General features: G+C 39.2%; 1 protein-coding gene across 1 annotated transcript in view; it reads left to right on the forward strand.

The window, feature by feature from the left end:
* Positions 1–15,649, forward strand: part of CD80 (CD80 molecule) — a 36,449-nt gene extending 20,800 nt beyond the window's left edge. Inside the window, exons 5-7 of the mRNA XM_036747019.1 lie at positions 3,705–3,821; positions 6,056–6,200; positions 15,145–15,649. Of these exons, the coding sequence (XP_036602914.1) occupies positions 3,705–3,821; positions 6,056–6,198 (260 nt within the window). The 3' untranslated portion in view covers positions 6,199–6,200; positions 15,145–15,649. The remainder of the gene's footprint in view (positions 1–3,704; positions 3,822–6,055; positions 6,201–15,144) is intronic.
* The last annotated feature ends 453 nt before the right edge of the window (positions 15,650–16,102 follow it).

A 16,102-nucleotide genomic window follows, 5' to 3' on the forward strand; every position in this document is an offset into this window, starting at 1 on the left:
TAGCTGCATGATGCAGCACAAAGTATGCTCAATTTTGAGTCACATGACCTAAATTCGAATCCCCTCTCCCACTCAGTATGTGTATAGCATTGGGCAAGTCACTTAACCTCTCTATCCTTTTGTTTCCTCACCTGTGAAAGGATAGAGCTTGACTAGATGACCTCTAAGGTCATCCCCAGCTCTATAGCTTGGATTTTTTAAGTTAACAATAATGTTGCTGCGGGCAGCTAGGTGGTGCAGTGATAAGAGTACTGGCCCTGGAGTCAGGAGGACCTGAGTTCAAATCCAGCCTCAGACATTTGACACACTTACTAGCTGTGTGACCTTGGGCAAATCATTTAACCCCGATTGTCCTCCCTTCTTCCCTCAAAAAAAAACAATCATGTTGTTGCATATCATCCCATAGCTCTCTTCATTCAGATAAACTGCTTGAAAACTGTCTATACCCATTATTTTAATTATTTCTTTTCTCATTCTATTTTAAACCTTTCGTAATCTGACACATCATTCAACTAAAATTACTATTTCCAAAGTCACCAGTGATCTCTTAATTGACAAACTTCATGACCTATTTTAGTCCTTATCCTTCTTAAATTTTCTGTGACATTTGACACTGTTGACCAGCACCTCCTGTAGAATACTTCTGTCTCTTGGTTTTTGTGATGCTCTTGGTTCTCCTCCTATCTATCTGACCACTCCTCAGTCTCCTTTGCTGGATCATAATCCACAACATGCCCCCTAACCATAGGTATATCCTAAGTCTCTATCTTGACCCTCTTGTCTGTCTACCTCCTTTCTCTTGATGACTTCATCACCAAGCTCACATGGGTTCAATTGTGATCTCTACAACTCCTGGATTTATATATCTAGCTCCAGTTTCCCTAGTGATTGCCAAATGCATCACCAACTGCCTGCTAGACACTTTGAATTAGATGTTCCAGAGATATCCCAAATTCGACATAGCCAAAACCACTCATTATCTTTCTCCCTAAACCTTTTGTTGTGGAGTTGTTTCAGTCATGTCTGGCTCTTCATGACCCTATTTGGCATTTTCTTGGTAACGACACTTGAGTGGTTTGCCATTATCTTCTCCAGCTCATTTTGCAGATGAGGAAACTGAGACAAACAGGGTTAAGTGACTTGCCCAAGATCACACAGCTAGTAAATGTCTGAGACCAGATTTGAACTCAGGAAGATGAGTCTTTCTGTCTTCAGGCCAGCTGCTCTATCCACTCTCCCACCCAGCATCCCAAGCCTACCTCTTTCCTAAACTCTCTCATTCCTGTTGAAGATACCACCATCCTTCTAGTCAGCCAGATTCATCACCTCGTTGTCAACCTCACTTTGCATATCCAGTCAGTTATCAAACATTACAGTTTCTGTCTTCACATCTCTCACATCAATCCCCCTCTCCCTGTTCCCACAGCCAACACTTTAGTTCAAGCCCTCATTGCCTCTTACCTGGGTGACATCGATAGCCTTTTAGTTAGTCTTCCTGCCTCACATTTCCCCCTAACCCCATTTCCAGTCCATCCACAGAACTCCCAAACCGATTTTCCTAAAGCACAAATCTGACCATGTCACTGCTGTCCTCAATAAATTCCATGGCCTCCCCATTGTTACTCACTTCCTATGTGATCTTGAGCAAATCACCCAGGTTTACAGTTCCCTCATCTGTAAAATCAAGGGCTTGTACTACCGGCTGCTGAGGTCTCTTTCAACTTTAAATTCATGATCCACTGGCCTGTAGGATGAAATTATAAACTCCCCAGTTTGGCATTTAAAGGCTTGCGCAGCCTGGCCCCAACCTGCCTTTTCAGCCTCATCCTATGTCATTCCTCTCCGCTTATTCTCAAGTGCTGCCCCTCACACCAGGCTCCCTATCTCCTGTCTCCATACATTTTCACTGGCTGTCCCGCACACCTGGGATGCATTCCCTCCTCACTTCTCTGTCTCAGAATCCCCAGTTTCCTTTAAGGCTCAGCTCAAGTGTTACCTTCTGCAGAAGGTCCTTCGTCATGCCCGTAGCTGCCGGGGGTTTCCCCCCCAAAGCACCTTGTATATGCCTATTTCTGTACGTGATGTCTGGCAGAATGTAAACTGGAGGGCAGGGGCTGTTTCACTCTCATCTTTTTATCTCCAGCACCTAACAATGCCTGGCATGTGGGTGCTTAATTGATTGTTTTTGATTAATTGACTGAAATGAGGACAGGTGGAATGACAACAAAATCAATAAGCCGATAAGTGTCCAACAGTTTTTTGCAAGCTGTTCCAGAGACGAAGTGGAAACCAGGAGATTCATGAACCCATGCTTTCCTTTCATCTCCTATTCAACCCAAGGGCAGCTAGGTGGTGCAGTGAATAGAGCACCAGCCCTAGAATCAGGATAGACCTGAGTTCAAATCTTTCAGATGCTTATTAGCTGTGTGACCCTACACAAGTCACTTAACCCTGTTTGCCTCAGTTTTTTCATCTGCAAAATGAGCTCAAGAAGGAAATGGCAAACCACTCCAGTATCTCTGCCAAGAAAACCCCAAAAGAGGTCAAGGAGGCTCAGAAATGACCCAACAACAACAATTACCTATTCCCCCTCTCTCTTAGTTGTTACCTAGTCAGCCAAGGAGCTGAAAAGGGACATAGGCTACTGCTTCTAATAGCATCTTTTGCCTAGTGACAGTGAGACTGAGGGCATGTTATTGGCCTGAACTATCTACACTTATTACTTGTTCCTCTTGAGGGCTGCATAAATATATTTGGAGCGACAAAGGAACGTCCAGTCTGAATGCTCTCCCCTTAATAGGATTATACTTGCAGCTGAACTCTGGTCCTCTTGACTTTCTTCTTTTTCTTTTTTAAAGAATGTTTTTATTTTATTTTTTCTCAATTACATACAAAAACAATTTTAACATTTGGTTTTTTAAAATAATGTTAGAGTTCCAAATTACCTCCCTCCTTCCCTCCCCTCTCCCATCCTTAAGAAAGCAAGCACTTTGATATAGATTATACACGTGAAGTCATACAGAACATAGTTCCGTATTTGCCATGTTGCAAAAGAGAACACAGACCAAAAAGGAAGGAAGGAAGGAAGGAAGGAAGGAAGGAAGGAAGGAAGTAAGGAAGGAAGAAAAAGATAGAAAGAGAGAGAGAAAGAGATAGAGAGAAAGAAAAAGAAAGAAAGAGTAAAAAGAAGTGTGCTTTGATCTGCATTCAGACTCCATCGGTCCTTTCTCTGGAGGTGGATAGCATTTTTTCATCATAAGTCCTTTAGAATCATCTTGACTCTCTTCTATAATGGTCCTGGCATTATGTCTAGCTACTAGTTGTGTGACCCTTTTTACCTCAGTTTCCTTATCTGTAAAATGAGCTGGAGAAGGAAATGGCAAACCACTGCAGTATTTTTGCCCAAAAAAAAAGCTCCAAACGGGGTCACAAAGAGTGGGACATGATTGAATCAATGGCACAATGGTTATTACAGTTAATAGCTACTATTGTTGTTACAGGATTTGAGGTCTCTTTTTATTCAGACCAAGATGGTGTTTGATTAAAAAGTTATGTAATGGAAATTGCAGCTGTTGAACATTGTATAGTAGTTTAGGCAAAGAAGTAGAGAATATCCTTTCCTATCATCTGTGAGGGATCAAAATGGTAGAGGGATGCTGTCACAGCTTTGTGGCTCACACTTACTCTTTCTTGCCTCCCCACAGAAATGGTCCTACCCACTGTGCAAAGTCGCCAACCACTCATCATTGCTTCTATTGTGACAAGCATCTGCTTTTTCTTCATAGCCTTGATACTGTGTCTGAAACGATACCACTACCGATGTAAGTACCATCTGATTCATGATATCATTAACTTGCTTTGTACTGTGGAGATTGTAGCTTTCCCCATTTGATGACTAAAAAGCTCTTATGCTCACTTTCTAATGTTTAAATCCCATCCGAGACCTTGGGAACTGTTGGTCTTTTAGAAAACATTTCCGATACCAACTAAAATTCCAACCCCAGATTTGGGAGGGGCAAATATTATAGAGTTTAGGAAAATGGATGTCTTATTTGATGTAAATTAAGTAGTAGATAGAGGGCTATGTGACCCCAGGAAAATCATTTAGCCTCCAGCTATTAAAGAAAATGAGTTTTGATGAAATTACAGTCCAACACCCTCTACCTTCACTCCTGTAAATATTATAGAGGTTGAGGAAAATATGAGACTAATAAGAATTTTTATTATTTTCATTCCTTGGAAATGGATCTCTAAATAAAAGATTAGTGATGGTGAGGAAGAGGAGGGAAATTAATGATATTTTTTGTAAATCAAAATGTAGATTCATTATGACCCCCTGAAATGTAGACCAAGATTCAAGGTACTCTTTGGGTATACATATATGCAAACCATGACTCCCAACACCCCACCCAATGTTTTCCTTTTATCAGACTAACCCAGAGGACATAGCCATTCAAAGTAAAGGCATTTGATTGAGCAGATAAACAAAGAAATAACAAGGAAACTAACTTCTCCTCTTCTCCTCCTTCCCCACATATACATCGAGGCATAAGCGTCCGTAAAGTCATGCCACTAGTGAAAAAGGGAAGATTTAAAGCCTGGACAGCTCTGATTCCCAGTGTTGTGTCCCATCTGGAACATCACTGACTTGGAAGCCGCCATTGATCCCTTCCTTGGAGAACTTCTGCTGTCATCTGCTGGGCTTCTTGCCGCATTGCAGTCTTCTCTTTCTCCCTGGACTTGCTATGGCACTGCTTCTCTGATGAGCTGCCCCTGCCACCTGCTGCTTCTCTATTTAATTGAAGCTACCAGGAGGCCTCTCCCCCAAGGAGAATGTTTATGGCTCTTTAGGGAGCCAGTCCATAGGCTTGGGACTCCTTCAACTCTTTTGTTAATTAAAATCTCTCTTTTTCTCTACCCCACCTAACCCATAGTGAGAACTCGCCAAGGTCAACTTGATCTTCGTGAATAAATTTAGCTCCCATTGTGCCCAAGACCATGCAGAATATAAGGGAGCTTTTCTTTTCTTTTTTTTTAAAGTTTTTTTTAATTTAATATATTTAGTTTTCAGCATTGATTTTCACAAGACTTTGAATTACAAATTTTCTCCCCATTTCTACCGCCCCCCCCCCACTCCAAGATGGCATATATTCTGGTTACCCTATAGGGAGCTTTTCTTAGTAACACTAGAAGGTGAGGCTGGAAATGAAGACATTTGTTCTTCATTCCTGCTGCTAAACCCTTTACATTCTGCTCTGTTTTACATTTAGAGAACTGATCCAGACCATAGACTAGTACTGGACTCTTTGCCACCCTTATTTCTTCAAGCTTCTCCAAGTAGGAAATAGATGCATTTCTTGGACAAAGTTGAAAGCCTGATTATCTGAGGTTATCATGAAGACAGTAATGAAGTGACAACAAGCAAAGAAAATTTGAAGATGGACTTACTTGTTATTTTCTGACCACAAAAGCAAATAATCAATAGCCACATCCCCCAAGAGATCATGGAGGGTTTCTAGAAATAGCATTAGATGGCGAGTCAGAAGACTTGTGTTCTTGTATCTGCGTAACTTTGGGCAAGTCCTTTCTCCTATTTGAAGCTTACTCTCCAAGTGTGTCAAGTAAAGAAGGTTGAACTGGGTCATCTCCAAAGTGTCATGAAGCTCTGACATTCTATGGTTCTATGAGAAAGGTTCAATGGAGAATATCTACTTGGAAGAATCCACCTCACAAGTCAAATAAGGAGAGACAAGGTGGCTTCATAGGCCTTTCCCAGTTCTAATGTCCGAAGGAAGGCAACATGGTGTGGAGAGATGGCTGGATTTAGTGAGTACTCCTTGGAGTAAAATCCCAGCTTCTCCACTTGCTACTTACGCGACTTTGGGCTCGTCATTTCACCTCAATATCCTTGTCTGTAAAATGAGAGGATTAGGCTAGAATCTTGTCATTAGATAAACTTTAAGCTTTCTTCCAGTTCCAAATCTATGTTCTCATGAAGGCTAAAAAAGTACATGGCCAAAAAATAACTGAAATATGTGTGTAACTTTTCTTTTAGTCTGTAAACAACCAGAGGTTGGCCTTTACTCTGTCCCCCAAGGACCTACTGTGGCGGCCACAGAAGAAGAGGGAAATGACGTGGTGATCCCACTAGCCCATATTGAACCGGCCTCAACCTCTGGCAAGGCTGCCAGTGTGTGAAGGTAACCTAACAACCTCCCCTATGCCCCTACCCCCTAACCTGGAGTCATCTGGGACAAGAGACTATTGCTTTCCATTCGCTTTCAGGATGAAATTTGAACTTCTCGTGTTTGAAGGGCCTTTATCATTTGACACACCTTGGTTTTAATCACCTTACTTTAGTCTCTTACCATTTGCCACCACCTCCAAGGAACGAAACTTCCTCATTTTCACTCTGTGCTTTTTTCATCTAAAATTGGTCCCTCCTGAAAGGCCTTTCTCCTTCCTCTTTGGCAATCTGTGTCCCTTCTCTCCTTTTAAACCTTATTCCAAACTTGCCTTCAAAAAGCCTTCCTTGACAAACTTAAATCAGCTCCAACTATTCCTTTTCTTCTTATTTTAAATGTTTTATTAACTTCTTTTTTAAACCAATGTCATTTCTCCATGACTCCTCCTTCTCCACCAGTAGAACCTTTTCATTCACTGAATGGGTGTTACCTCACTGTAAGTGAGTAGGTGAAAAGGCCTTAGCTTAAAAAGGCCAGGGTCTCCTATTATATCCTGGGTCATCTCCAGTCATCTTGATGAATATCAGGCCACTGGACCTAGATGGCTCTGGAGGAGAAAGTGAGGCTGGTGACCTTGCACAGCTCTCCCTCACTCAAATCAAAGTCAACTGTAATTCATGTCATCATTTCTCTTATGCCATGGTCCTCTTTGAAAATGAAGGACAAACACAACAACAATTTTAAATGTTTTATTCACTTCTTTTTTTAAACCAATGTCATTTCTCCATGATTCCTCCTTCTCCACCAGTAGAAACTTTTCATAACAACTAAATACAGTCAAATGAAACAAGTCACCACATTGTTCATGTCTGAAAAATATGCCTCATTCTGCACCTGGAGCCTCCCCTTTCTGACAAAAGACAGAAGGCATGCTTCATCATGAGGTCCTCTGGAGTCATGCCTGGACACTGCATTGATTAGAGTCATGAAGTGTTGTGTTTTTTTAATGTGGTTTACTGTACATTGCTGTGATCCTTGTATAAATTGTTCTCCGATTCTCCTTTCTTCACTCTTCCCAAGTTTCTTTGAATTCTTCATATTTGTCATTTCTTATAGAATAATAATGTTTTATTTTATTATTACTTAGTGTAAAAGTATCTAACTATAAGATTGTTATCTATAATTTAAGTTAATAATTAGTTAATTTATTAAATCATTTCTCAATTGATACTACTAAAAATAGAGATAAGGATTGGACTTGTGATTTCATAGATATAGGGAACTCCTGAATGAAAAAACTCACTTTACCAATGGAGGTCAGCATTTTCTCTACAATTCATGGTCTCAGAGTGGTTTAAAACACTGAGAATTAAAAAGGATTTTCCCAGAGTTGCATAACCATTAGAGGGAGCCACAGGCAGGACTTGAACCAGGTCTTCCTACCTCTGAGACCTGCTCCCTAGCCACCAAAACATACTGCCTATTATTTAATGGCTGCTATCAATATTTTTGTGTAGCACCTTTAGCACCTCACTCACATATGGGACTCTCTGAATAGCTATCCCATGTTCAAGGTTCTGTGTGGGTCCATATCCACTCAAAATGGTAGTTGATGTATCCCCAGCAGTGGGACTACATTATCTATAGTAACCCAGAGGACATAGGTTTGGGTTTTTTTAAGCACTAAATGAAATATCATGGTAGGAATATTTTCAATGGAGCATTCCCCTCATAAAAATAGAGCATACTCTGTCACAAATGTACACACCATGAGTGTGGAAAGTGAGTGTGCATAGGGATCAAATATGAGAGTGTATGAGGGAAAATGATAGGTCCACACCAGGTAACTACTTGTGTGGGGGAAAGTCATACTTCCAATATGGCAGGATATGATTTGCTGATGTTATCATGCTGCTTTCAGTAGGCTTGCGTTTCTACTGAACACATCGTTCTGCCTGGCCTGCTCCCTTACAGGCATGATGACATTTCTTCTGGGCATCCTCCCCAGTAGGCATGGGATTTCTACTTTGCTGAGGCCTTCACTAGGGAAGGATATATTGATTAGAACCTATTATAATAACAGTAGGAAGGCTCTTTGGTCACAGTCATCAAACCCAGACAACAAAAGCCAGGCTGAGGGCCCCCAAGATAAGATTAAACCTGCCCTTTTCAGCATCTATGTCTGAATAAGAGATCAAAGCCTTCAGTTATAGATAACAACCTTACTTATGGTTAAACAGTCTTATATACTCCCAAGATGCTCTTGGGCTTGGCTGAAAATGAGTTTGAGCTAGGAAATAATAACAGTATTCTCCACTCACATAACCCACATTCCTGTCTTTAATATTCATGTTTGTCAAGAGGAAAGCCTAGTTGTCTGGGTGTTATATTTTTGGCCAACAGAAAGGGTTCACTCTCTCTACATTAGTTATACATATGAGACTTTCCCTTCTGTTTTCCACCTCCTTGGATTATATGCCTAGTGGAGGTATTTCTGGGTTAAATCATAGGTACAATTTAGCGACTTTTTGGTACAGCGCCAAATTGTTTCCAAGAATTATTGGATCACTTCACAGTTCTATCAATAGTATGTTAGCTTGCCTATCTTCCTACAGGTCCTCTGATGTTTCTAATTTTTACCTTTGATCATCTTTGGTAATCTGAAGGCCATAAGGTGATACTTCAGAGTGGTTTTAATGTAGATCTCTCATTATTAATGACTTGGAGCATTCTATCATATGTGGTATTTTGTCTTTTGAAAATTGGCTATTCCATCCTTTGACCACTTATCTATTGGGGAAAGGCTCTTATTCTTACATATTTATATCCATTCCAATATCCATTGGATATCATGGATACTTTTATCTGAAATATTTGCTGCAAAAATTTCTCCTACTGCTTCTCTTCTAAGTCTAGCTGCATTGATTTTGTTCATACAAACACTATTTAGTCTGATATAATAAAAAATGTCCATTTTATCTTCTAAGATTACCTCTACACCTCGTTTAGTTACAAATGCTCACTTTAACCATTGTTATTTAAACTATTTTCTTTCATTCCCTTACAATTCTTTTAAAAGATGAAGTTTATTATGATATATAGTATAGGACATTGGTCTAAACTTAATTACTATCAAATTGCTTTTCAGTGTTCTCGGTTATTTTTGCCAAACAGTTAATTCTTACATAAGTAGTGTCATCTTTGGACTTACATAACAGCTGACTATGTTCCATTACTTCTGGATTTTGCTTACCCAATTGCATTATTAACTTTTCTGTTTTTAACCAATATTGACTCATTTTGATGATGCTTTATAGTATGGTTTAAGATTTAGTAATCCTATGCCCCTTCCTTCCTACTTTTTTCCCATGATATCTATTGAAATGATGATGGCAGTTAGGTGGCACAGTGGAGAAAGCACCAGCCCTGAAGTCAGCAGGATCTGAGTTCAAATCCAACTTCAGAAACTTACTATCTGTGTGACCCTAGGCAAGTCATTTAACCCCAACTACCTCCAAAAAAATGAATGAATGAAATTTTGTTCCTTCATATGACTTTTGTTATTATCTCATTTACTCCTATTGAGTAATTTTTTGGCAGTTTGGTTAATATGGCACTAAAGCTATAAATTAATTTAGGTAACATCATTTTTATTATATTGGTGTGGTTCAACCATGGACAATTAATATCTTTCTGATTATTTGTGTTCTTCTATTTCTATAAAGAGTATTTTGTAGTTGTATTCAAAGGTGAGAGTCTTTATACGTTGACTCCCAGATACTTTATGCATTTTGTAATTATTTGAATGCAATTCCTTTTTTCATTTCTTCCTACTAAGTTTTATTGGTAATATACAGAAAAGCTGTTGATTTTTGTGAATTTGTTTTATATTCTGCTACTTTCATAGGATTTGAGATCTAGAGCTAGGAGGAACCTGAGAAGCCACCCAGTTCAATCCTTTCATTTTATAGATGAGGAGGCTAAGACCCAAGGAGGTTAAATAACTTGCCCGAGATGACGTAGGGAGTAAACAATTGGACACAGTCTCTCTGACTGTGCCTCTGACTCCACGGCCAGTGCTTTTTTCACTAACTGAAGTTACTAATTAGCTTGATTATTCTTTCTACTGATTTTCTAGGATTCTCTAAGTAGACTATCATATAAACTGCAATCAAACACCTACTCCAAGCCAAGAACTGTGCTAGGTATTAAGGAAACAAAGACAGAAAATGAAAGAATCCATATTCTCAAGGAGCTTACATTTTATGGGGGAGACAACATGTGTATATATAAGTATATACAAAATAGATATGTAAAGTGCTATCCCTGCTATATGTGGACAGCTTACCTGCTGAAAGAGGCAGAATAAAAGGACAACTGTGTGAGAAGAGCAGCTTGGAACAGTTCCAAAGACCTGAAGGGAAACGGTCCCTTAGAAAAATGTACTAAGAGGACTTGTTTTGAAAGAAGTTCAGAACCAAGAGCAATGATTGACGTAAAGCTGACTTCGACGTATTCCTATTTTCAGGGTTTTAAAGGATATAGATGAAAATCTAAACATCAGAAAACGGCTTGGGAGACTATCTGCTAGTATACTACCTACCTGATAGAACTGTGAACCCTGGGTTTCTCAACCATGATTCTAGGTGGGTCTCTCTCTCTACCCATGAGGAGTCCCCGATTCAAGACACTGGAAGGAGGAATAGAAGAGAATCTAAAGAGAAGAGTATCCGTTTTGGGATGAATTGACCAAGAGAGCTGACTGTAGACAGGCTTTGTGGTTGATGCCTGGAACTCATTGGAGTAGCTCTATAACTGAAAGAAGCTGGTTGGACAAAGCAGAATCTTATTGTTATCCGAAGAAGCTGGCTGAGCTTTCATGCAGTGCTCGTTAGCACCATCTAGAGTTTGAGAGCACAGGCAAGCCCTGCGTGTGGGCTAGGAGTTGTTTTGGAGGACAGCTCTGCTGCTGCTGAGAGCTCATTGGAGAAAGCTAAATCCTGCAGGCGGGACTTGTCTGAATTGCTCTTTAGCGCCATCTATAGCTTGAGAGGGCTTCAAGGGGTTGGATGCATTGCTCTCTGTTGCCCTCTGTGGTTTGAAACTCCTCAGATCCAAGAGAGCAGATCTGAGGAGTTTTGCAGATCCCTAACTTGAGAACAAAATTCTTGTCACTGAACTAACTTAAGACCGCTTCGGTGCACACACAAAGGAGCTGACCCTTGGCATAGGGCTGCTGTTTCAATAGAAGAATGTAATGCTGCTGCTTCACTAAGTTTCAGTGGCCCAAGAATTACAGAGGCATGGAGATGGGAGAGTCTCAGGATGAGAAGTTGATTCACAGTATAGACAGCCCCCTAAATGAGACCACTGATATACAGGACTGCAAACTGGACTTGTGAATTGCCCTAGGCATGTGGGTTTCCCCACTCATATGCCTCACTTCAAGGTTTCTGTAAGTGTCTGCCTAGTCTCCCTCATGGAAACTGTTCATTGGTGGGAGAATGACTCAAGTTTATGAGTTGATTCTTGTATTTTGACTATTCCTGCTTTTGCTTTCTATTGAGCAAACGTCATGATTATGCTTGGTTTTGCCTTCTCTTCTAGTAAATGTTTTACATTCAAGAGTCAAAGGTGTCATTGTGACTGATTAGCAAATATGAGAAGCACTCTGGTGAAGAGTGAGGAGCTATAGTGGCTAGAAGTGAAGTGTGACCTGCCTACATTACGGTTACCCCTACCACTCTGAGAGTGAGTTGGAGTCACATGGCCCCTCTGGAAAATCACCCCAATATGGTGAAGATGGGGCCGATGGCATAAATGGGCCAGCACCAGCCTAAGGAGAGAGCCTGGAGAGAGCTTAGGTAGGGGTAGTAGTCATGTTACAATGGTGAGGACATCTGTAGCCTCAGCTCAGCGTATATAGCTTAACAGAGATCACAAGTCAACTGGGTTCTAGGTTCCTTCCTTTCATTTTTGTTATTTTTTGAAACTTGATTTTTCTCTAACAAACATTTGTTTTCTCTCTTTCCTATCCCACAATTGAAAAAAAAATAAGTCCTTGTAACAAATATGCATAGTCAAGCAAAATAAATTACTATATTGGCCAAAAGTGTATGTTTCCTTCTGCATTTTAAGTACATTTGTTAGCAGGGGAGGTAATCTGCTTTATCATCAGTCCCTCAGAATTGTGGTTGGACATTCATTGATCAAAGTTCCTAAGTCTCTCAAAGTTATTTGTCTTTACAATATTATTATTATTGTATAAATTGTTCTCCTGGTTCTGCTCACTTTGATATATTAGTTCATACAAGTCTTTCTAGGTTTTGCTGACTCCATCCCTTTCATTATTTCTTACAGAAATATCCCATTACGTTCACATGCCATAAGTTGTTTCATCATTCGCCAATTTATGGACACCCCCTTTGTTTAGGTAGGGTTGGCAGTCATGTTACTGTGGCGAGGACATCTGTAGCCTCAGCTCAGGGTATATAGCTTAACAGAAATCACAAGCCAGCTGAGTTCTAGGTTCCCTCCTTTTATTTTTGTTGGGTTTTTTTTTTGCACATATGGCTCCCTTTCAGCTTTTTGTGCAAAGGGAAGTTTACATGGCAAAGCTATTTTTCCAGGATCCTTAATAAGTTCAAAATAAGGACAATTGTTATACAAATTTATACAAATTGTTATACAAAATTGTTATACAAATAGTGGAAGTAATGGCCAGAGGGATCACCACCTCTGAAAATGCCTCAGTGCTGCTGATTCTGGGAGTAGCAGTGTAGTTAATGATACAGTCCACAATGTCATCTTCAAATATAACATTAATAGTAGCTTTGAGCATGACAACAGCTTTGTATTTTCAAAACACTTCCATGCATTTTGTCGGGTCTGATCATTACAACATCATCAGTGAGGTAGGTAGCATGGTGTCAAGCACGCTAGACTTGGCATCAAGTGACATCTGCCTAAAACACTTACTAACTTTATGACTATGAGCATTTCTCTTAACCTGTACTTTTTCATTTGTAAAATGAAGATAATAATACCTGTGAGGACCAAATGAGATGACACATTTAAAGCACCTTGTAAACTTTAAAGCTCTATGTAAAGGTAAACCAATTTTAATTTATATATTTTGTTTTTAACATCACACCTACCACCAAACCACCTCAACAAAACTAACTATAGTATCTGGACACTTCCTAATGATGCCACAGACCCTCTTTAAAGCCTTTCTAGACAGATAATCCATTCGACTGGGAGCCTTTCCTCTTAACTCCGATAGAAGGATTTGCCTATACTTGCATATTACTTTGTACTGTTAGTGTTCACCAGTGTATATCTTATTTTCTCGATTTGACTATTAGTTCCTTGAATTAACATTAGTAAGAGTTAAAGTCCTACATGCTTTTGATCCCCCATAGCACTTAGCACAGTATCTTTTTAAATAACATTTTATTAATGTTTTATTTTTGCGTCACCTATATTTCCCCATGTATCCCTCTAACCCCTCTCTCCCAGAGAACCATTCCTTATAAGAACAAGGGGAGGAAATAATTCAGCAAAACTATCCAACACATTGAAAAAGTCTTACATTATATGCAGCATCTCCCAGCTCTGCAAAGAAATGAAGGCTAGCACAGTGTCTTAAATACAGTAGATGGTTATATATTTTGATTGACTGAACAATAGAAGTTTTAAGTAAACTGTTATACTAGATCCGAGATGCTATAATTCATTTTCCTCAGCATGTTCTTTAGTCATCAAATGTAATTCCTTTTTCCCAGGATCACATTCTAATTAGACTGATTTCTGTAACTTTTCAATTGCTTTTTGTAAATTTAGGGTTTGAATTTGAAATTTTACTTTAAAAAAGTCACTAAGCTCTACACATTCTTGGACTGAGTAATGCCGCTGCTAAGTATATACTCCAAAGAAGAAATATACTCTAAGTATATACTCCAAAGAGAAAGAATCCATATGTACAAAAATATTTATAATGACACTTATTGTGGTAGCAAAGAACTACAGAATATAGAAGCATAGAATAATGCTTGTTAACTATAGAGGATATGCCTATTGATTGGGAAACAGATGAAAAAATTGTAGCATGTGAATGGCATGGAATGTTATGGTACTGGAAACAACAAATAAGAATTCGAAAAAACTTGGGAAGAATTGTATGAAATGATGTAGAATGAAGTTGAAGAAGACCTATTCACATGATGACTGTAGTGATATAAAGGAAATCAACATTAAAAGGCTTCAGAACTCGGATCAAGGTAGCGTCCAACTGCGACTTCAGAGGGCTGGTGGTGCGATAATATTTCCTGCATCTTAGCAGAAAGGTAGTGAACAACAGCTGCTGAAGGAGGCACATATTTGCCAATATGGCCAATGTGTTAATTTGCTTCACTTGACCATATTTATTTGTTATAAGGGATGGTTCTATTGAAGGATAGGGGAATTGGGAAATGATAGTGATACAAAAAAAAAAGTACTGACATTTTGAAAAGGGGAAATTTATTTTTTGAATTTTCAATTCCATATTCTCTTCCTCACTTCACCTCCTCCCCCATTCATTGAGAAAGCAAGAAATATGATTTTATATATGTGTGTGTATTGTCATGACAAACATTAGCCATGTCAAAAAAGCAAGAAAATATATGCTTCAATTTGCACACAGAATTTATCAGTTCTCTCTCTGGAGGTGGATAGCATTTTTTTTTTAAGCACGAGTCCTTTGGAATTGCTGTGTCATTGTTTTGATCAGAGTCTTTCACAGCTGATTATCATTACAAGATGGCTGTTACCATGTACAATATTCTGGTTCTATTTACTTCACTTTGCATTAGTTCATATAAGTCTTCCCAGATTTTTCTGAAACCATCTAAAAAGAGTAAATTTTTAAAAACATAAATGAAGGGTTTTGAGTTCTCATTTTTCTTTGTCTTCTCAGGTCCCACTTGGCTTTTCTTCAGAATGTCTTGACGTCCATCCAGACTGTCCTCACCCTTGCCCTGGATTTATTTACTCTTTAATTCTTGGATGCCTCTCCACCTCCTCTCAGTGGCTTCTCAGTGGCAAGGAAATAGAAGAGGACAGAGGAAGCAGAAGAACTTCTGATCACTTTAACCAGCTGCATTTATTTTGGAATTTGTAAGAGCTGGAAAGAAACTGGGACATCCTCCAGTTTGCCTCATTTCATAAAGAGGGACCTAGAGAATCCAAAGGGCCTGAGCAAATTATTTCAAGGTCACATTAAGTGACAGCTGAGGGACCAGAACCAAGAGTTTCTGGCTGCCACCCCAGAGCTTCTTCCACTACAGCAAGCTATCTCTCTGTCATGGAAGTAATTCTCAGTTGATCTGGTTTCTGAATTGAGCCCTGGTGAGATGTGTATATTGCTGCTAAGGAGACAAAATGCAGTATATGAATCTGAGTGTATAAAAGATACTTCAGTTTGGGGTTTTTTTTTAAATCATGGAGACAGTTCCTTTTTCACTGTTCTCCTTTGCTGCTTTTTTTCTTTGTTTTGACTTTCCCCCCAGGACCCAAGAAAAAGTGGCAGAACAGTCTCAAACTTCTGAAATACTCAAGACTTTGTCGTATTAAATGTCTGGAGAGGCCAAATTCAGCAGTCAGCATGGGGCAGTTCCAGGGTGACACACCTCTAGTTCATATTGGACTGAAAGTTTTTCCTAAATGGCTATAAGCTATATTTTAACTTGTTTATAAAACATGTTTGTGGAAGTTCTCATTTTATGATGAACAATGCATTCATGATAATTATTGTTATTTGTTAATGTATATGACTTTTATACATATGTAGTATGTTTAATAACATATCTTTGAGAAGAGATGTTAAGTATTAGTACAAGGAAAAGAATTGTTTAGAGGTCAGATAGGAATAGCTT

Source organism: Trichosurus vulpecula, chromosome 2 (assembly GCF_011100635.1).
Source record: "Trichosurus vulpecula isolate mTriVul1 chromosome 2, mTriVul1.pri, whole genome shotgun sequence".
NCBI lineage: Eukaryota > Metazoa > Chordata > Mammalia > Diprotodontia > Phalangeridae > Trichosurus > Trichosurus vulpecula.